Here is a 23,019-nt window from a genome sequence, read left to right as displayed (position 1 = left end):
GAACCATATGGTTGCCTTGTACTGACGATTGCAACAGAACTTCCTTTGGGAGAGAGAGAAAGAGAAAGAAGGAGAAATAGAGAAAGAAATAGAGAAAAAGAAAGAAAGCGAGAGAAAGAAAGAACGTGGAGTATAGCGCGAGAAACACAGGTAAAACAAATACAGAGCTGGGCGCTACGGTTTTTCAAGAAATTAGCACTTTTGTGGGATGGGTCGCGCTTCGTCCAGTTCAAATGTCTTTTTATTTTTAAATTTACACATCACATGGCTTGTTTTAGTCATGTTCCTCCAAAAAAGGTCATGCTTAATAGGTTAATGAAGACAACTACACCTCAGGCATAGCAACACTGAGCGACCCCCCCCCCCCCCAAAAAAAAAAAAAACGTTTCCCACGCGCCACGCACACAGAACGCAGCCCCTGACGCGGATGTCACGCGGAAAGCCTTCCCGCCCTCACGATCCATCAAAAAGTCACAGGCCTGCGCGGCACACGCAGCGCAGTCACAGCGTAAGCTGGAGGAGCGGCTCAAGAGTAGCTCCAACTTCGGCCCCACGCACAACAGGGTCTTCGCGGCTAAGTCTCTTCGCCTCGTTTTCACGAAAACGATCAGATCTGAACTGTCCACCCAGCGTCGACGGCGAGCTGCGGCTTGTGCTAATCTCTGCACAGCAGTCTGCTGAGCCCGACGATGCCTGGTTGCAGCCGCGCGATTCGCTTCTTCAGCAGCGATTCGCACCTTGCGAAGAGGCGCCTTAACGTGTACCGAAGAGCTTTCCAGAATACGTGGTGCACATCTCACATCCCTTGACCCGTGGCACGGTACGTTGTTGTTTTTGATGATGATGATGATGATGATGATGATGGTTTATTGCCATCTTCAAAACTGGGTGGTGACAAATAGTCACCTAGCCTGCTTGAGTTAACCATGCAGGTCCAGCTACATGGAGCATGCAACTGCTATATACAGTTGCTACATGTCGGGACACGTGGTGGAATGTTACCAAACTGCGAAGTAAATTTTGCGCGTATCCAAGCTACGCGGCAAGCATGTCACATGGTGTGTCAAATGGCACGATACGATGCCAATGATGATGATTATGATATAATGGCATTTCTTTTGAAACGGGACGGTGACAAACAGTCACCTAGCCCGCTTGAATTAATCAGGTACACAATATATATTTTTTCTAGCATTCATGTATACAACTCCCTAAAATTATTTTTCTTCCTTAAACCTCCTGCCTTGTACCGTTACGCATCTGCTACATGGCGTTCTACCTGGTGTAATAATATGCAACTGCAATGCAAAATGTGCACGTATCGACGCTACGCGGCGCACATGTCACATCGCGTGTATTGGTGAAAAAGAAAGCATGGAAGAGATTGATACGACCGGATCTCTTACAGTCACAGGTAGCGGCACAATGCACATTTTGAAAGCAGAAAAAAAAAGATTAGGCAAATGTATACAAAAATGCCAGATAAAAACATGTATAACATACCTAATGTAATCAAGCAGGCTAGGTGATTATTTCTAACAGCCCTGTTTCACAGTGGATGCAATCAAATCATTATCATGATCATCGTGTCTCCTCGCGCGCGCTAGGGCGCGATTATAGGGCATTTTTCCGCTGCGTGAAACAAGCGCTTGCGTGGCTCAGTGGAAGAGTATCTGACTCCCGCGTAGCGTGCCCGGGTTTGATACCGGCGGGAACTGGGTACTTTTTTTTTTTCTCATTTCCGGCGATAGCGGTTACGGACACCGGTGGCGGAGGCGGACACCATCGCCAACCGAAACGGTTATTGGAATGAGCCCATAACAGCTTACGCTGTAAAACTCTGATTCAACGACGTGAGCGTAAGGTATTCCTGCACGTGCGATGCACACTTGACACTCAGTATTTCAGTTCCGATACTTTATTTGCGAAATCGTACTCAACTTTTCTCTGATCAATTGAAGTTCCATACTTCCTGCTGGCGGGGGGTCATTGACAGGCTGCCCAGGGGTCGTCGGCAGTCGGACTGCGGACGAGAGCGCGGTGGCCAGGTTATCGTGGCGTGCACGCCCTGCCCTCCTTCACTCTTTCCTTCAGACAGGTGTTCTGCTGCGAAGCCGTCGGGTCTCAAGGGTTATCGGCCGCAGCTCAGGTCCGTAATTTCCGTCGCCGCGACTCGCCTTTGCGAGGCTCGGCGGCGTGATAGCCGCTGTATCTGCACGTGCGCTCAGCGGAGACCTGGGGGACAAGCGCGAAGGAAATAGCGGAGACACGGTCCATCTGCGAGACGGGGCCGAGAGAATGTCCCCGCCAGAATCAAGAGATTCCTCATTTCCGCCTCTCACGGGAAATCCGACGCGTGAGCGGCTTTCCCGAAAAACTCGGCCGCCGAGCTCCGGACAGAGGAAGCGTTCGCGCCTTTCCGCGCCTTCTTCAACCCTCACCCCAGTATACTCCGGCACGGTGCCTTTCCTGTGTTTACTTTTTCTTTCTTTTCTTTCGTTGTTGTTTTTGCCGGACCTTTGTCTATTCCTTTCTTTTTCTTCACGCGGGGCCCACGCGTGTCTATGGCGCCGAGCCGGCTAGCGGACGAGCTCTTTCTTTCCGGTCTCGTTTGTTCGGTCGGCTAAGCGTGACAGGCGTCACTCTTGCCTGGGAATTTCCCGCTTGGTTTGCGCAATTCCCTTCGGTCGCCTCCCGCAGAATAGCGCGCTTTAGAGAAGAAACTCCGTCGCCAGGCGGATTACTTTCTCTGTTCGCACTTATGGAGCACAGCTGCCTTCATTATACGCCTCCTTCCCTTTGTTTAATTTCTTCGGCCGTGTTAAGAAAACGCAATTATCTAAATTTATTCGCGGGCTTATCTATCATCCCCTGCTGTGTTCAAAAAGGAAAAATACAAGCTTCAGCAACTGACAGGGGGCATGCAAGAAAGCCTGAAAAGCGCCCACAAACGTGACGCAAAGCATAAAACGTTCGTCTTTTACACCTTAAATTCCTGCTATATGCGGGAAACCTAGGGAGGCACCATGCGCACTTACTAGAATGGACGTTTTCTCACAGAGACAGCTGAGTGCCTCGCAACCGTTTAAACGTGCGCGAGTTATAGGAGGTTTCTTTTAAGCGCTCAAGCTGCGTATTCACCCGCCGTGGTTGCTTAGTGGCTATGGTGTGGGCTGGTAAGCACGAGGTCACGGGATCGAATCCCGGCTACGGCGGCCGCATTTCGATGGGGGCGAAATGCGAAGACACCCGTGTACTTAGATTTAGGTGCACGTTAAAGAACCCCAGGTGGTCCAAATTTTCCAAAGTCCCCCACTACGGCTTGCCTCATAATCAGATCGTGGTTTTGGCACATAAAACCCCATAATATTTAAGGTGCGTATTCGTTAGCTGAGCGATCGCAAATTATGTGTGTGTGACACACATACACACACAAAGAATCTCAGTAGTGTGACAGTCGTTCAAACAGGTTGCTTCACCGAAGGAACCGCAGTAGCGCCTTCGTCGCCTTCTGGTGTGAAGACCGCATCAGCCGGCTTTCCAAGATCGTCTGCTTAGAAAGCGGCCGGTCGTGGAGGCGTGCCAACGCCGCCACGAGCGACTGTTTCTGGGAGCTGTAGCGGGGACACTGACACAGGATATGTTCGATTGTTTCCTCGCTGCCCCAACCATCACAGGCTGCACTGTCAGTCGTTCCGATGCGGCAAGCGAAAGCATTCGTGAAAGATACTCCAAGCCACAGTCGGCAGAGAACAGTTGTCTCGATTCGGGATAGTGCAGATGGAATGCGTAGTCGGAGGGATGGTCTAGGCGATGCAGTCAAGTATGCCGGAAACCTGGTCTGTTCCACATGGATCGTGTGGCATCACGCGCCAGTATGCGAAGCCTTATTGTTGCATTGGTTCTTGATAGCGGGATGGATTCCTTCGCAGCATTTTCGTGAGCCCTCCTAGCAGCTTCATCGGCCTGTTCGTTGCCCATGATGCCGCAGTGGCCAGGGAGCCACTGAAAATTGATGTCATGTCCTTTTTCAGCTAGTTGGTGATATATCTGCCTTATTTCCAGCACAAGTTAGTCTTGTGGTCCACGACGTAGAGCGGATATAGCGGACAATGCAGGGCTGCCTTCGAATCGGTAAATATGCTCCATCTTCGTTCTATATCTTCATGAATCATGCGAAGTGCAGCAAGCTCCGCAGCAGTCGACGTTGTCCGGTGAGAAGTTTTAAACTGAATGGCCACGGTTTTTTCGGGGAAGGTCACAGCCCCTGTAGGTCCGTCAAGAGTTGTCGAGTCATCAGTGTAAATGTGAAAATGGTCCTTGTATGTCTGGTGCAGCATGAGTAGAGATAGCTGCTTGAGAGCTGGCGACGAGAGTCCTGCGTTCGTTCGAATCCCTGGTGCCGAGAGTTGAAGTTGTGGGCAAGCCAAACACCAAGGAGGTGATAGCTGCCTCTCGGCAGGCGTATAATCTCGAGGGAGGCAGTCACGGTACGCAAATATCTCCTGGTAAAAGGAAGCACTGGGCTAGTCTTTCGGCAATGCGGCGAGGTGATGGAAAGGGGCGCAGGCAATGTGGCTGATGTGTGCTCTGAGCACTTCCAATGTCATATCAGTTGTGACTGGGTAATCTTGAGCTATCACAATTGTTTCCGCTGTCGATGTGCAGCGCGGAAATCCAAGACAAACGCTGAGTGCCTGCGCCTCAGCACTCTCAATTGTTCGGATGTTACTTCTGCAGGTATTGCTCAGTACAAGTAAGCTGTACCTCAGATATCCGAGAAACAGCGCCCTGTAGAGATGTAACATCAGTGTACTGACGTTCCTCACGTTTTCCCTCCAAGAAATTTGAAAACGTGTGAAATGGCAGTTAGGCGTTTCTTCAGGTAGGCCACATTGGGACTCCTGCTAAGGTCTCGATCAATGATCACCCCTAAGAATCTGTGCGTCCTGGGGCACCGATTCTTAGGGGTGATCAGTGGCGCTGGCTAACACTCCCAGAGATAGTTCTAGTTGTAAAACATAAATACCCCAGAAAGTGGATGACGTGGATCATCCATTTTCATTGTCCATTAATTTATCGTTTCTTTAATTCAATTAGTACAAGTAATGCCCCCTATTGTCCTTGGTGTCATTGTTTGTTGGCTTCTTATGATATGATTAATAATAATCGGGCCCCTCGGTTCCCTTTCTTCTCGTTCATATATATATATATATATATATATATATATATATATATGTCACCACAGGATGCCAACAATGTCAACAAGGAAAGCATAGGGGCACTTACTTGTTTATTTAATTGAAGTGTAGAAATTATAACTAAATAAAAGTTGACAGTTGACAAGAACTTTATTAAAAGGTCCTGAGGAAAAAGATTGGGGGAGCCGAAGGCACCCCAATCAAGTTGGTGGCTCCGCCCATGACGGAACCGGGAGCTGGTGACTCTCGGCGACGTCGCGGGCCCTCTGGACGGCCTGTCGTTGATGCGTAAAGTCCGCGCTTTGCAGTAGGGCGTCCCACTTGGACTTGTCGTGAAGATCAGAGCCCGCAAGTGGACGAAAAAACAACTGGCCGCAGGTGGGATACCCACGTCCTTGCATTACGCGTGTGATGCTCTTACCAGTTGAGCTACCGCGGCGCCGTTTTCCCGTCCACTTTCTTGGGTACTTATGTATGCGTACTAAAGTTGACCTTAGGGGCGCTAGCGCTATCTCTCGCTCTCTCTCTCTCTGTCTCTCTCTCTCTCTCTCTCTCTCTCTATATATATATATATATATATATATATATATATATATATCAATTCGTGGAAGAGGATAGACATCCTTTTTGGGGATCTTATTGAGATGCCGATAATCAACGCAGAATCGCCACCTGTTGTCTTACGTTTTAACTAAGATAATAGGGGAAGCCCATGGACTCGCGGATGGCTCAATGATGCCTTTTGAAAGCATCTTGTCAACCTCTTGTTGAATAACTTGGCGCTCGAATGGTGACTCGCGATAAGGTCACCGGTGAATCGGAGGCGCATCGCCAGTATGTATGCGATGTTTGACAAGAGAGGTTTGACCTAAGGGACGTCCGTCAAAGTCGAAGATGTCGGAGTATGTGACGAGCAAATGACCGAGGTCATCTACTTGAGAGGGCAGAAGGTCCGGGGCAATCATCTTTGTGATATAGCTCTGTACCGACGGAGAAGTGGGCGCGTCGGTGGACAAAATTGCTGACGTAGGATCAGGTGTCAGTGATGAAATCTGGCACTCATCTGATGGCGATAGAGTGATCAAAACTATGTCTTGGGGTAGAACTCGAGGACAGAGTCCGAAGTTCAAGAGGGGCAGCCAAGTCTGGTTGGTCGCAACAGTCACTACAGTGTGGGGAAAGAAACGTTGTGCCACAAACGGACACTGGTAGACGGAGTAACCACATAGTCACCATCCGGTACACTGGGGCAGGATACAGCGACAATACAGGTGAGTGCTTGGGGCGGCAAACGAACAAACTCGGCACAAGAGAGCTGGCTCTGGACTGCGTCAGGAACGTCTGGTGAAGCGTGGAAGTCAAGTTCAACGACACCGGCCGAGCAGTCAATTACAGCGGAGTGGTCAGTCAAGAAATTCCAAGGATTACGTCATGAGGGCAGTGGTGAAGAACATGAAACAATACGGAAATGTGGCGGCCAGCGACGCTCACGCGTGCAGTGCACATTCCCAGCACGGCCGGAGTTCCGCCGTCAGCGACACGCACAAGGCGGGACTCTGGAGGTGGTAGCACTATGTTTAAGCGTTCACGGAGATCAGAGCTCATGGTACGAATATGTGCGCCGGTGTCGATAAGGGCAGTAACGGGTAGGCCATCCACTTCTACAGCAAGTTGGTTGTCGTGCGTGGTCAAGGTTAAAAGAGGCTTTGGAGGTCGTGGGTCCAATGCAGCGTCACCTCCGGGAACTGCATTGCTCAGTTTTCCTGGGAAAAGCGGCCAGACGGATGCAGCGATGAATAGCGGCGGGGTATAGGTGACCGGGAACGACGATCGTGCGGAGAAGGTGAACGGCTGGAGCTCTTTTTTGGTGCAGGAGCGTCTCGGAGCGGTGAGTTGTTACGAGCGGGAAACTGCAGGGGCCGATTGTCGTCGCGGCGAATGTCAAAAAATGAGCGAGGGGAGGAAGGTTGGCGATACCGGCAGTGACGGGAAATATGTCCAACGCCGTGGCAATGAAACCATATGGGCTTATCGTCCTGGGTTCTCCACTGGGCCGGATCACGATAGCGGCGCAACATCGCTGTATTTCTGTAAGACGGAAGAACAGCATTGACCCGAGGGTGAGGAAGGGAGGCAACAGGCTAGAGTCCTACGTTAGCCAGCTCTTCCCTCACGACGGCTTGGATTAAAAGAGACTGTCGGTCGAGAATCGTCGGAAGGGCGTGCGAAATAGGAAGGTGGCGACGCCGCCTCAATTTCACGACGCACGATGCGGACAAGGCTATCGGTGGGGGGATGCAGATTTGGCGGCTGAACGTCCGCGCAGGACGATGTAGCAGGCGTGTTTGGAAGCCGCATGAATGGTTGGGCGATGCGGCGACTCTTCAGTGCTTCAAAATGACGGCATTCCTTGATAATGTCTTCAACGGTCGAGCAGTCCTTAAAGACCAGCAAGTTGAAAACATCATCAGCAATGCCTTTCAGGACGTGACTTACTTTGTCCGCCTCGGTCATGGTGGCATCAACTCGGCGGCAAAGGGCGATAACGTCAAGGATGTACGACACGTACGACTGTGTGGGAGATTGGGCGCGACAGGAGAGATCTTTCGAAGCGGCGCGCTGGGGGCGAATTGGTTTTCCAAATAGGTCATGAGGCTTCTGCTTACATAGATCCCAGCTGATCAGCTCTGTTTCGTGAATGTCAAACCAGACGCGCGCTGTCCCACTGAGGTAGAAGGCGACATTGGCGAGTGTCACTGTCGGGTCCCACCGATTGTTCGTTGCGACGAGCTCGTAATTCCCAAGCCAATCATCGACGTCGACGTTGTCGGTGCCGCAAAAAGAGCCAGGGTCGCGGGGTTGGATCAAGGCCACTGGCTGGGGTGCCGGTGTTGCGGTTGATGCAATATCCCCGCCTGTTGACATGGTGGAACTTGCCAGGACACGTCTGCTGCGGAGTTCCGTCTTGAGTAGTACCCCGCACCTCCACCAAAATACCACGGGAAACAGTATAAATGAAAATAGATTTACAAACTATTTACAGCGAGCTGTAGCACCGCCAAGATGGCGGAAAGACAATCTTTTCAATCGTCGTCTTTTTCACCCCAGTGGTCAACGTCGTCTTTGTCCCATTGCGCGCAGTCTCGTGACATTATATATATATATATATATATATATATATATATAACATTGTCGGACTGGCGGATTTGAACAGAGGACCTCTAGCACAGAAGCCCGATATTGTAACCATTACGCCCGCTATTCGCGCATCACGGCGTGCCTCATGATCATATCTTAGTTTTGGCATCTAAAACCCTAGAAAGTGTTTAAAATTAATTAAGACGTCATCATACTTCACAATGATTTCCGGTCTCGAAGAATGTGCATTAAAAAAATTAAGCAGTCGGACGCTCCTACTACTCGAGAGGGGTGACACGCTAGAGTGCCGTGCGTAGTGCCGTGCCGTGCGTAGCCCCCCCCCCATTTTCAACCCTAACTCACTCAGGAACGCATTGTCTTTGATAAACTTCAACTAAATGTTAAATCACCTTCCAATGTACTTCCAATGTATTCTAATCATCTTAGCACAATGTACGCTAAGCAGGTTGCGTGCGTTGGAAGTTCCAATTGACTGTCATTGATTTCCGCTGCGTTCTGATCGCTTTTCTGTGGGTTGTTTTGGGCTCCCCTCCAAAACCACTCAAATCAAAACCACAGATTTTATTAACATAATGAAATCTTCAGCATAATGATATAAAGGAGGAAGTCCTGAATTCCAAGGTAATGGAACCTCCATCCCATAATAATATGCCGACAGGACAAACTAGAAACCGTATTACGTAAAGGTTCTATTCGTCCGAATCTACTCATTTCTCATCGTCCGCTCCGCTGAGTGGCCGATTTCGGAGACAGCGGCAGCGCGGCGTCGTGGGAGCTCGAGACAAAGGGCAAAAAGAATAGAAAATGAAAAGAATGATTAGATAATGTCATGACACACGCGTCTGGACGGCAGTTAACACGAATAATCATTTAAATGTATTTAATTAAGCACTACAATAGTTATAATTAACGGGTATTGAGCACAACGAGTATTGGGCATAGTAGAACATCAAGCGTATCCTGATGAGAATGCGCAATATACCATGTTTCTTTTTACCATGCACAATTTTTAACTTGCCTGTAGCTGGTAGCATAATTCTAGTCCTTGAGCTGGATTTCTCGAAGAGGCGCACATTACTCACACGAAAAATCCCAGGGCATAATCGACTAATTAACGACATTTCATTATGTTCCTAACTAATTACTTTACGGCACATATTGCAATTTACGAATTGTAGCCAGTGAGTTTGCAAGGCTTATCGGAACCAATTCTGAGGATGGCACCGGTTTGGAGATGAGCGCCGTCAAACATGCGATGAAAATGCACGGTCGTTCCACTTACTTTTTTTACAGCCAAGCTGTTAAGGGCTAGGTTTCCGGAGATCGCGTCTGTGTAATAGACCAACCGGCGTGTACAACAATTCAGATGGGCCGATCTTGGTGATAGTGCAGAAAGGGTCCAAGCGCAATGGCACACACCCCTGTCATGTGGGCCGATCCGGGTGATAGTGCTGAAAGGGTCCAAGCTCAATGGCACATATCCACAATGGCACAATGGCTCGGGGACCTGCAACGTGCCCTTGAACTACCTTGTCACACGTGGGACCTAAAGAGACAAAAATAATGCGCCGAAGCGATGAACGATGTTACCCAAACGCTAGTCTATGACGATGCGTGCCGAAACATCAGTAATAAAACGCAATAGTCTACCAACCAATAGCTGTGTCTCATTCTCTCTTGACATAGCCATTTCCCTAGCGACGTCATCAGTTGCCCCTTGGACTCGGTATGGGTAAGACCCGAGTCGCTCGCTTCGAAGAGGATGAGCGCGCCTTCAAGAAGCGCCGGCGCGCTCGACAGCGCGAATGGATGCGAAGGCGACGAGAAGCCGAACGCGCAGCGGCCCAACGTGCTGCTGCCGATGGTGCAAGGTGGTGTGAATTTAGTCACCTAAACTCGCTTTCACTCGCACATACACCACACGGCGCGCGGCGACACAACGAAGTTATGTGTCGTGTCTTTTCAGCGATTTAACATAACCACCAAATTAAAAAAAATTAAATATAATTAAACAACACCGACAGCTTCGCTGGTCTTCCATCTTCGCATCAAATTTGGTTCTATTAACGTTGCTTCACATAGTGGAAGGGCTCTGAATTTTTTTACAAATTGCCGTTTTATGCACAAAAATAACTGGAACGCCAGTGTATTTCATCGCATACTTTGCGAAGGAATTAATACCTCCAAACGGGTGTCACCCTGTATAATAAACTAAATGCGCTACAGTACTGGGGCAGTATACTTTGTCAAAATTATTTACTTCGGGTTTTATTCATTTCTTACCATTCATCGCAGCAAGTGGTCGAACCCGGCGTTATCGAAGGTGTGGTTTCGTATTCGCTAATAACGAAGGGCTAAAATAATGTTAAATAAAAAGAATCGTTGCCAAATATAGCCCAGGAATAATATTGCTTGTATACAGTTGTACTCTGTAGGTGGACTTAGAGAATAAAATACAGAAATTCAAGCCTAATGCATTGAAAATTTACATAAAGTAGAGAACATAAGGATTTCGTGCTTCATATGCGTAGTGCACAAAAAAGTAATAAAAACGCCAATTCATAAGTTTTAGCATTGGCTGAGCCAAGTTCGTTTAGAGACAAAAGCTCAGTGTCTCCGCTTTCACTATGTCCGCTGTAATACGAGACAACGCGTAACGAATTATTAAAATCCGTAGCCCTACGCCATATGCCAGCGATTCTCGCGACTTCTTTCCATAATTTCTTTGCCGTCGTTCAAACAGCGCGAAAGGCTCGGATGGTGGGACACGCGGTGATTTTGTCGTGTCTTTTCTGCGCACTTCAACCTGCATGAAACCTGGTTGTGTTTAGCTGTGTGATTGCACAACTTTCCTTCATTAAACGTCATTCATAAGCGCAACCTAAAAAAAAGCTGTACGCATTCTAAATAAGTTGACTACCCTCTAGACTCCACTACGCGCAGATTTTTTGGCGCGCTTAGGAAGAACGCCAATTTTATTGCTTTCTTGCAGACGTTTCTGACGGTTGTGTTTGCAATAATGCTCCTCACATCTCCCAATTCCGTTGAGCAAAACTAATTTCCGAACAAAGAGAGGGAATGAGCGTAAGCGTGGAGCGCTCGTGTCCTGTCAAATCAAATCACGTTTTTTTTTTTTTTTTTCCGAAATCAGGCCTCCGTGACTAGGTCCTTCGAGCGCAGATGTTTGTTGAGTGATGCAACCAGACGAATAGGCTCTGCACCGAGCAGCGAGGACCTCGCGTTCTCATTATTCTCGCCTGTCAGGTGCCATCGAGGCTCGCGAACTCTTTGGGCAGCCGCGTTCTCGCAGTCTAACAGACTTCCTCGCCCAATCTTTTCTTTTGCTTCTAGTTGTTACCACATGCATCCACGACCTATCTTTCTGTTTCGGTACACATATCACGCGACGCGTGCATGCGTTGTTGAACACCGCCGTACGGTGTGCATTCTGCCTCTCTGCGTTTCGTATCGCGCACAGTCAACAAACGGCTTTTTCGCCGTTCGCGTTCCGTAAATAGAGCAGAAGAGCTGCAGTCTTGAAACAGTTTGAAACACTGTCGTCTCTGTCGTCTTTCAAGAACAAGTATGGTGAATGAGTATTTTTTATCTCGCTTCGTGGTAATAAGGCACGCCTTAGGGCAGTCGCGGTCTTATACGCTTCTGTAAGAAAAGATGCCACCCACATGGTATGCTTCAATGACATCGGCAAATTGGATTCCTTGACGTGTTTCACGTCGTCGTATATTGCTCGCAGGGAAGCATGGAAGCGTAATGTTATATTGCTGGTGCTTTCCAGACTCGGAATATTAAGCGTGTCACGACGAAGAGCTTCGCATTAACAGAAAGTACATAGGCTTCCTGGTACTCAAACATAATTGCAGGAATACTTAAAGGAAATGCGCACGAACGGTGAATGAGGACGCGTGCACAGATATTTCCCAAGGCTTAAGGATAGATGCTTGAGTTTTGTGTGCGCATAATATTAAGACACAATGTTCCGTAAAGGCAAATTACATTCATGAACGCTTTGAACAACCAGCGCAAGTACCTAGCCTTTAGAGCTCACAATCAGGCGCAGCAACCTGCGACCAGGGTTTTTTTTTTTTAATAAATGTATTTAAGGAGAGGTTGGTGCCTATATGTGGCGCCGGCTACTCCTCTTCTCTTACATGATAGTTGTCCTCAGAAAGTTGTCAAAAATCACACAACTGGACTAATAAACACATGTGCGAACATTCACGTACTAAGTCTTAACTGCAATATAAATAAATGTTCGCGCAACAGAAGAGTTCACATAACATAAATACTCACAAACCGGAAGTGTCCACACGCAACACATGAGTCCACAAAGCATAAATGTTCACAAAACCAAGATGTTCGCACAGGAGATGTTGGGCACTTGCAAATTAGGTCCCTCTTGAATGCCGCGCTCTAAATACAACAGTCTTTTACGCAGACACAAATGCTACATGAACACGAAGACACAATAAACATGTAATCAAGAGTGCCTGTTAATAATAACAATGCTAGCAATAACTGATATCTTACTTAATAATTTTGTGATATTTTTGAGTCCTCCAAAAATTGTACTAAGGCGCGCGCCGCGGTGTTTTGTAGTCTTTCTGTCGGCCATGGACCCAATATTTTTCCTATGGATAGTGGTCGTCTATCCAAGCTATGTAGTTTTTCTGAAAGCTTCTTACGGGGAGCATCATGTTTTTTACAGTGTAGAAGGTGTTCTTTGTCTTCATCAGCCTCTCCCCATGAGCATGTAGCACTATTAGTTTTTCTTATCCTATACAGGAAGCTTTTAGTATACAGGCAGTGCCTAGCCGAAGCCTATGTACTATTGTTTCAACCGATCGGTTAATTTTAAACGGAATATTGAATTCTATTCCAGGATCAATATTATATAATTGAGAGTTCTGCGCATCATTTATGAACCAAGTTTCCTTGGACAATTTACCGCATAGTTTGTTCACTAAACAACGCGCATCACTCGTTGCTAGAGGAACTGGTGATAATTCATTCTTTTGATGAGCTGCATGTGCCATGTGGTCAGCCGTTACATTTCCTATGATTTCACAGTGACTTGGTATCCACTGGAAAGTTATGTCGTGTTGTAGATCTTTCGCTATGGCGTATGTCTTCTGTATTTCGTATGAAAATGTGCTGTTTGTTTTTCTTAAGCTGATTTCATTTAAGCTCAGCAATGAGGCTTGCGAATCACTAAGAACTACCCAGCGAAGAGGTCCTGAATGCTCACATATGTAACGTAAAGCAGAAAGTATTGCGTAAAGTTCTGCCGTTGTGGACGTTGTAAATTGGCAAAGCTTATAAGCTCTTTTCTCTTGATATGCAGGTATATAAAACGCTGATGTAGAGCTTTGTTTCCAGCATGATCCATCGGTATATACGTAAATGTGATCTGCGTAGTTAGTAAAAAGATTTGATAAAGTCAATTGCTTTATCGCAACTATTCGGGCATATCACATTTACGACCTACTCCAGGAATTGAAGTGACTATTTCTGGAATTTCAAGTCGCCATGGGGGATGAGTTGCGCATGCAGGCCAGTATTCGTAAGCAGGTAGTAAGTTTTTGCACCGCCGTATTTCATCATGTATGCGTGCAGCGGTTCTATCTTGAAGGTCTTGGCATAGTGGATGATTAGCGTGTTGTATTGCAAAACGAAAAAAGTGACGACAAGTTTCCGTAAATCTTAGTGCATGAAAAGTTGGTTGGCGGGACTCAGCAATTACCAAAGCACTGGCAGATGCACGGGGAACGCCAAGACATATGCGAAGGCTTCTGGCCATTAATCTTTTAATTGTTTCCTCTAGGTTACGCGATATTCCATGTAGTACAGGGGCAGAGTATGCTATTCTTTGTCTAATGATTGCCGAGTGAATGCGTAATAAAGAAGAGGTTGAACTACCCCATCTCACTCCAACAAATCGACGAAGAATGTTGATTAGGGAGTTGACTTTCTCCTTTAATGCTTTTATTTGGGAAGCCCATGATAGCCGTCCGTCTATAATAATACCCAAGAAATTGTGTTGTCGCACAAGTTGCAAACGCTGAGAGTCTAGCACGAGCTGGAATCTCTTGAGGCATTTGCTTGTAAAAGGAAGTACAGCACTTTTCTCAAGGAAAATAATCATACCTCTACTTTTCAAAAAATGATTCATCACTGGTAAACGAGCTTGCAACTTTTTCTGAATGGCTTGAGTACTCGTGTCAGATGCCCATATGCACAAGTCGTCTGCATATAGTGAATAATTCAAGGCAGCAGGCAAGTTATGGGGTAATTCAGCCATAACGCAGTTAAATAAAAATGGACTGAGTACACCACCTTGTGGAACGCCTTGATTCACTTTATGCTCTGTGCTTTTGCCATCAGCAGTTTCAATATAGATTTTCCTGTCTCTTAAGAATTGCGCAATTCATCTCAGTGTTCGGCCAACTATGCCCAACTGAATTAACCCTTGCACTACGTGAGTGTGGCTGGCTGTGTCAAATGCGCGCTTTATGTCTAGAAACACTGCAATGGTGATTCTTCCACAGCTCCACTCATGATCTACGTATGTAACAAGATCTAAAATAGCATCCATCGTGCGCCGGCGCCTGCGGAAGCCCGCCATATTTTCGGGCAGTGCGTTGGTGCATTCTGTCCACCACTGAAGCTTAGCATCAATCATCTTTTCCATAAGTTTACAAACGCAGCTTGTTAGGCTTACAGGGCGGCAAGAATCTAACGATAAAGGAGTTTTACCCGGTTTTAGTATCGGAACCACTCGCGCAATTTTCCAAGAAGGAGGAAGACATTCCGATAACCACGCATCATTCAGTAATTTTAATAAAGTATTTGTGGCTACAGGACCCAGGTTTTTCAGGGCAGCATATGTGACCCCGTCAGGTCCAGCTGCTGTCCTCTGGCGGCACCATACCAGTGCGTTCTTTAATTCTTCTATTGAAAACGGTTGATCTAGGTCATGATGATCGCTTCTGATAGAAAAATTGATGGATGCTTTGACTTCTTCGACAGAATTACTGTATTCAGATGTGTTTGCTGCTGCACTTGGGCGTGTAATAAGCTGACAAAACTCGTTTGCAACAGTTGTTTCCGGTACTTTCTGGACTAAAGCTAGAGCTCTGAATGGCTGTTGGTGTGTTACTGGTCCACTTAAAGAGCGCAGAACATTCCATAATTTTGATTCAGGTGTAAAGGGAGTTAGTGAAGTGCAGAATTCCTGCCAGCGCTTTGTACCTAGTCGCTCCAGCTGCCGACCCATACGATCATACACCTTTTGGCATTCTCGGTAATCTTCAAGAAGCCCCGTGCGTCGATATTTTTTCTCAGCTCTGCGGCATATTTTCTCTCAGCTCTGCGACCAGGGTTGCTGCTCTACTGCTTCTATTTATTTGCGCAGCTAAAATATACCATCGCAATGGTTAGAGCGCTTATTTTTCTACACTGAGGGCTTTTTTCTACCTTAATCATTGGTGCATTAATCAGCTAAATAACGAATCTGTCAAATTTGGGATGATTTCGCAGCCCGTTTGAGGTGCGCAACCTTCGTCCGCATTATGCACCTTAAACACATGTGCCGCTGTTTTTTTTTTTTTTTTTTTTTGTTTACAGAGCCTGGCTTTGATTGAGGCAAACCTCCTTCCCGATTCAGGAGTTCCATGGAACTTCAGGTAATCTTCCTTTAAGTCATCCATTTCGTAAGCCAATAGTCAGTGCAGCAAGCACAGTAATAGTGCACAAGGTCGTTCACTTTTAAGGGAACCGCTCATTTGTGTGCTTGTTGCTTTCCGCCTCTGAGCAATGTACGGGTGGCGCGGCCTTTGTCAGGCAGTTGAATCGACCTTTAGCCTCTTCATCCTATAGACAATGTATGTCAAAATAAAACAATATTAAATAAATAAATAAATAAATAAATAAATAAATAAATAAATAAATAAATAAATATTCAAGCCAGCGTAATGTTTTTTTGTGTCCTATGCAATGCCTAATATGCATAACTATTATTGAAAGTTAAGTCTGCATAATTCCATGCCACATATAGGCTGCTTATGAGCGCTTGCATACTAATGAAGTGTCTCCCCTAAGAGTGGACGACGCTATACATTCTACCGGCACTGTAGAAGGACTGATAGCAAGAATAAACAACAGTTTTCTAGCTAGCACAGTTTCCTTTTTACTTGCCTCATCATCAACTAAGTGGCAAACCGCAGGCGCTGCTCTCCTGATGGTCTGAACCCTGTGCTGCTGCGCTTCGAAGATGCAAACTTGGAGTCCCAGTTTCAGAACCAGCCAGACCCACAGTTCCCGCAGTGCGTCGTCGGCTCAGCGCTCCTCTTCGCCGCCATTGTCATCGTACAGCTTCTCACGCTCCAAGTGTAAGGCTCCAAGTGCAAGTCACAAATATGCTTTGGGGAGCCCGAAACGCCGCTCGCGACCGCCAGTGGATTAGTGCGTATCCTTGTTCGTTGCCACTTCTGCTCTTTGGAGAGTCATTTTTCGCTTTAGATCACTGTAGCACGCATATACTTGTCCTAGGGTATTTTTGTTTATTACTTTTACTCTGAGCTGTTCAGCACCAACATCGAACACAACAACGCTTTCAGTGCAGGTCTTCCGGTCATTTGTTGGAGAAAGCTAACTGAAGCTAACTTGTTTTTCGTTTGTTTGCTTGTTTGTTTGTTATGACTTTGTCTATTTGTATCTTGGCTAGCGCTTGCCCTCTTGACCCTGCGCGACCGGGTCTGTTCGACAACTAAGACTCAATTTTACCTTCATTTCGGCAGCGCGCTCATGTCTCTTCCCGCCACATTCCCAAACAAATGCAGTTTTTTTTTGCACGACTTAGGTGCCTTACAGACAAAGCACGCTTTACAGGAGCAAACAAACTGACGGCCTGGAAAATAGCCAACCGTAATACGCACGCGCTCTTGCAAAGCCTAGATGTCCACTCTCTTAGTACATTCAAAAACAAGCGGCACTTCAATAATAGACAACTAGGGCGGAATCTTATAACGGTTCAGAAAGCGAACGGTTCACTTGGCCTCACGTGATTAGTCAGAATTGTGCTTGCGTCACCGGCTCTCAGAGACAGCGGGGTGGCACCGCAAATTGTGAACACGTCACGCATCTGTCAATCATTTTCAAAGCGAACCCATCGACGGCTAAGAGCGGAACCGGCGAAGAGGTAGTCCGCTTTGGGTTCGGATGCTGTGGCTTAGCTGTTGGCTTGCGACCACGGCCGCGTGCGCCGGCCGCCCTGCCCCGGAGACCCGCGGGCGTCGCGCGCGAGTGTGTTGGTTGCCTCGGAGCCTATGACGTGCCTTTGTCGTCTGCTTAGCGTTGCTCTCCCGGTGTCGACGATGGATGGAGGTTGCTGGAGGTATGCGTTCGAAGAGATGGCGGAAAATTATTTGCGGCGTCACTGTCGGCTTTCCAAGCAGACCTTTTGTTGGCTGTGCTAGGAACTGAAGTAGACTCGCGTACCAGTGGCCATTCCACGCTACGGTTCCATGCAACCGGCCTGCAGCTTCCAGAGGTCTGTCGGAAGCGAAGCATTCATTGGAATGCTCCAGATCTCTGTCGCCGACACTGTTCCCAAAGTTCCTCTCACAATTACTGTTGATGGCTGGCAGAAGGGCTTGGTCAGCTTTCCTGTGACCCCGGCTGCCAAAGCCAAAGAGACATTTGCATGGCGAGATCAAATTCCGGGCGCTATCGCCAGCGTCCATAGCACGCAGATCGCCATTCAGCAGCCAGAAGTGTTCAACCCAGGCAGCTCCAGCACGTCCTTTGCTCGGCTAATGCAGAGTCATGACGGGAACAGTGTAGCGATCGCTGATTAGGCTGCCCTTTTTTGCTCTAGTTCGTGAGTGCCGCACTTTAATTCTCAATTTCACAGCGCAGTGCACGCCGTTAGCACGGCGCTTTTCGATTTTACTTCACGCAGGCAAAGCAGGACCCGTATTGTGTAATGTTCGATTTCATTTTCCATTGTTTTCATCACGGGACGGGCCTAGAGGCAGATCACAACGACAATGGAAGCGCGGCGGCGTGGGAGTCATGCGGGAGTCGATGACGAAGAGCGAAAAAAAAAAAAAGAAAAGGAAAACTGACACGGAACGTTGGAAAACGTGGCCCTAGGAGCCATTTCATTATTATCTTGAACAGGCTGCTTTGGAAGTGCTGGAAGTGCATGCCTGGTGCAAGCTTCTTGCAAGCTCCTGTTAGCAGACGACGCGGCGCTTCGCTCCGCCAACTCTTGCGACACAACCTGTCGGCTAAGAATGAAAGAAAATGACATAAATAAATTGCTTCAAGCATTGCGTAGGCACCCGGCGCCGCCCATTTATACTTTAAAACTTGCACGACGTTATTTAATTTATACTTTATATTAAATGACCGACGAGGAACATTCTGCAGTTCTTTGACTAACGCGCTATTTGATAACGCGCACTTCAGAGGCGGCACCCTCCCGTTTATTGGTCGCGTCCTCCACTTCTTCCAACTCCTGCTTGGGAGCGGCTTATTTAGTGACGCAAGCGGCGAAGTGAACCGTTTGCTTTCCGAACCGTTATAAGATGCCGCCCCCAGTATCAACTTATCAGGTACGATTTTTTAAATCTTTACTATGAGAATCGTAGAATCATATGGAGGCAAACTAAACGAATGAAAGAGCGTCAATACTTCTTTTGAACGTGAAAGTGTGCGCATTTATTTTTGCCGTGCGAATGTATAGCCCTTAGTTACAGCACTGGTGCACACAAAGAGCCGCATTAAGGACCAGCATGTCGAGAAATAATTGGAGCAGACTACCAGTCCTGAACATTCAAGGACACAAAACAAAGGGCAACTCAGTTGTCTTCCTTTATTTACGTAATAAAGGAAAGTGTCTAACAAGCAGAGAAACATCGGCCCTTTCTCTCCTTCGAGCGCTCCAAACATGTTTCTAATGTCTTTCGAAAAAAAACGAATTGGCCTTGCCAAGAGGACATGCCCCTTTGAATAACTCACCTAATAACATTGCGAGTACTGCCTTCATTCCACCGCACACCTTTATCCACGAATCTTGCGCGTTAGCGCTTGCGTCTGCACATGCATTCCTTTCGTATGGCGGATAATGGACAAGATTTCGCAAGTGCGGACGCGGAAAGTAAACACGGCGAGATTTGCTTTTCGTTTACGGACTGCGAATAAAAGCACGAGAGAACAATTAAGTGCTTTATTCACTAATTGGCGCATAGAGTTCCTCCACTCAGGCCCACTGCGCTCCGAGAAATGAAGTTGTCAGATTTCCTTTTTTTCTCCCCCCGCTGTCTGAAAGAACGCGGGCCCGTCAAATCCCATAAAGAACACTCATTGTTTGCACATTCGCTACGAAGCGCGGATGAGAGCGCTTGCCTTATTCGTCTAGTCTCGGCTTTTCTGCCGTAGCCTGCTGTAACGGTATTCTCGAGGAAAAAAATAAAGCACTGGTTATTTGAAGAAATGGCACTACAAAATACATCACGAATGCAGATTGATACAGAACGTAGAAGGCTCGAAAAAAGAGATCTCAGTGCGCTAAGAACGATCATTTCGTTAAGTGTGGTATTGAAGCTAAAACTATAAAGCTTTCAACTAAGTTACATTCGACTTTCAAGACATTTGCGCATACGTCGCACTTACATTCTTTTTTTCCCCTTGTCAATTTAGGGGACATATACGGCGTGAAAAATTGCCATGCCTTAATATCGCGTCCTCAGAATTTTTCTCGTCTTCATTGTTAGAACTTCGCAGGAACACGTCCGTTCAAACGCACTTTTACGCTGTTCGAAACATGGCGTTAATTGTAGCGAATGTAGGATAGTCAATAAGTTAGCGCACAAAAAAAAGCAAGAAAAACTCTCTGACAAGTTCGTTTCGACCAGCGTAGTCAATGCACCTGTTGTCCAAGCTTCAAATTATGTACACAGCTGCATCCAAATTTGAGCATTCGCGCCTGCATGTTTAAACTGTGTTACAGTGAATATAGCAAACACTAAACACTGCCTTCACCTAATGCGCACTACATCTTCGGAAGTAATCAGTTTAGTGTCACGCAATCAACATATGCCACTTATCTCATTGTGACACACTTAGCTCTACACTTATTAAATCGTGTCGCTTGGTTGCTGCAACTGCCGGTGTCCCTTACTAAGCTCGGTTGTAGGTTTTGACAGAAAGTTAGTCAGAGGCATGGATAACCAAACCTTATGCATTAAAAATGTAGTATATAAAGCGCGAGACAAACCGCTAAGCGAAAGACGTTTGTGTGCGCTACGGATCCGGAAATGCCGAAAAAGGAAAAAGAACAAACAAAATGATTACATGGCCCGAACATTTATCTTGAGCTCCAAGGCAGCAGATAAATTGGTATACGCGTCTGGGAAATAGCCATTGACAGTCGTCGTTTTATTTATGTCTTCCTCACTGATTGAACTGTTTTCCGGTGGCGACGTAAGTTCCGTTATTTATTCTCGCAGGAAATCGATCTAAAATTGAAGCAGGAATAGAAAGCCCTTCTTCGGTAATAAGAAAGACCAAAACACCTAAGACGGTGCTCGCGTTAAGTGTATCGGTGGAAATGCAATCTGGCGAGTGGGGAGTCACGTGAAGAAGAAAAGGTCGCTTGAAGTCCGAGGATCGACGCATAATGAGGGCCGAGTTAGCCGTCTGTGCTGAAGCGAACGAGAACATGGCGGACGGGTTGTCCGAAAGTGGCGTGCGCGTGTTGCAAAGTGGATAGGGCCACTGATCCACACCCTGCTTCTCCCACGCCGCAGGCACCTCATGCTCCTGTGCGTGCTCGCCTCAGCCTCTATTGTCCTGGGTGTGCTCACCTTGGCCGCATGCACGCGCCAGTGTCAGGTAAGCACTTCTGAGCCTCTCACGTTGTAAGCCGTTTGTTTAGTTGCACGCTATTGCAATCTATTGAGCAAATTTCGTGCTTTTATTTATGTCGCTTTTCGCTGACCGCAAGGAAGCATTTTTTTATAGCTCTAGCAATGTGCAATATGCTATTTGCGCAATATGCTGGGTAAGCGACACTAATCAGTGTCTAATCTGCACTGTAAATCGTATATAGCTAAGATGTGACTATGTAATGTGGATGATGTAATATGGAATCAGGTGACATCCTTTTCTTTTTTCTTTTTTATTTCACTAGTCAGCCTCACAGCTATGTGGGAGGGGGGGGGGAGGAGGGGGGGGTAGTACTCGCCAGGAGATGAGCTCAACGAGTAGTACAGAGGCGAAGCCCGCGTCACTTCGCTTCGCGCAGCGTGCCGTCAGCGACGCACAATGTAGAACATCTGAGAGGTGGGCAAATCGGAAGGAATGTATTTTGATAAAAGCGGAGAAAAAACAAGGCACTATTACGACTGACGAACATTTACTTTTGGCGCAACTGCCAGTGTTTATGAAGTCGCCGCGCGTAAACACCAAAAACATATAGAGTCAAGTGCATGCGCATTCCGCCACTGGTACTTTCTGAGTATAGAATATAGCTGCCTGAAAGGTTCTTCCGGTTTCGCGCGCATCCGACGCGAGTTGGTGGTTCGATCAATCGCCACTTTTATTATCTTCAAAAGGTTGTTTACAACGTTGTGCACGTCAGCGTTAGTGCACGTTGTATTTGTAGCCAGTAAGCATTCAAATAAAATGCATTGCTTTTCTAGTATTTTCAGTGTTGCTACTTGTTCCTGTGGTTGAAAAAATTAAATTATGGGGTTTTACGTGCCAAAACCAGTTCTGATTATGAGGCACGCCGTAGTGAGGGACTCCGGAAATTTGGACCACCTGGGGTTCTTTAACGTGCACCTAAATCTAAGTACACGGGTGTTTTCGCATTTCGCCCCCATCGAAATGCGGCCGCCGTGGCCGGGATTTGATCCCGCGACCTCGTGCTCAGCAGCCCAACACCATAGCCACTGAGCAACCACGGCGGCTGCGGTTGAAAAAATGTTCATTCTAGTATATCAATGCACAACTATCCCGCTGATCAGCGTTAATTGAAAAAAACTTTATAGTACGGCGTCTCTTAGCAGCCACACTGGTCCAATTACTCACATCCACCGTTTCAAACAGCACTACTGTAACCACCAGTTCTGTCCACTCTTGCGCTTGCTATTTATTTATTTATTTATTTATTTATTTATTTATTTATTTATTTATTTATTTATTTATTTATTTATTTATTTATTTATTTATTTATTTATTTATTTTTAAGCCTGGGCCAGCTTAATTTCAGTTTTGTGAGCTTAAAAATGAGCCCAAGCGCCGATGAATACAAAGTGAGTCATAGCGTTTTCGTTAACACGCCGAGATCGCGCTCTCTGTAGTTTATTCGTGGTTACTAGAGCTGGTAACACAGCCCCGGTACATATTCATTTGGTCAACGCTCTTCTAACCTGCTGCCGCAAAAGAAACAACTCTACAGACTTGCGGCATGTGCTACATCCACCGCCAAGGCTATGAGTGGCGGCAGTGGCTAACAATCCCAGGGTCAGTTCTAGTAAATAGACATAAATACCACTTTCTGGATGGGAAAACGGCGCCGCGGTAGCACAGTGGTTAAAAACATCGCACGCGTAATGCTAAGACGTGGGTC

General features: G+C 46.9%; 1 protein-coding gene across 1 annotated transcript in view; it reads left to right on the top strand.

Moving 5' to 3' along the window:
- The window catches only part of LOC119436082 (adenylate cyclase type 2), a 650,431-nt gene that overhangs the window by 600,154 nt on the left and 27,258 nt on the right, over positions 1-23,019 (top strand). Inside the window, exons 11-13 of the mRNA XM_037702828.2 lie at positions 16,005-16,063; positions 16,604-16,768; positions 21,194-21,278. Coding sequence (XP_037558756.1) covers positions 16,005-16,063; positions 16,604-16,768; positions 21,194-21,278 — 309 coding nt within the window. The remainder of the gene's footprint in view (positions 1-16,004; positions 16,064-16,603; positions 16,769-21,193; positions 21,279-23,019) is intronic.

Source organism: Dermacentor silvarum, chromosome 1 (assembly GCF_013339745.2).
Source record: "Dermacentor silvarum isolate Dsil-2018 chromosome 1, BIME_Dsil_1.4, whole genome shotgun sequence".
Classification (NCBI taxonomy): Eukaryota; Metazoa; Arthropoda; class Arachnida; order Ixodida; family Ixodidae; genus Dermacentor; species Dermacentor silvarum.
The sequence above is the reverse complement of the archived record's forward strand: the minus strand, read 5'-3'. Positions and strand labels throughout refer to the sequence as shown.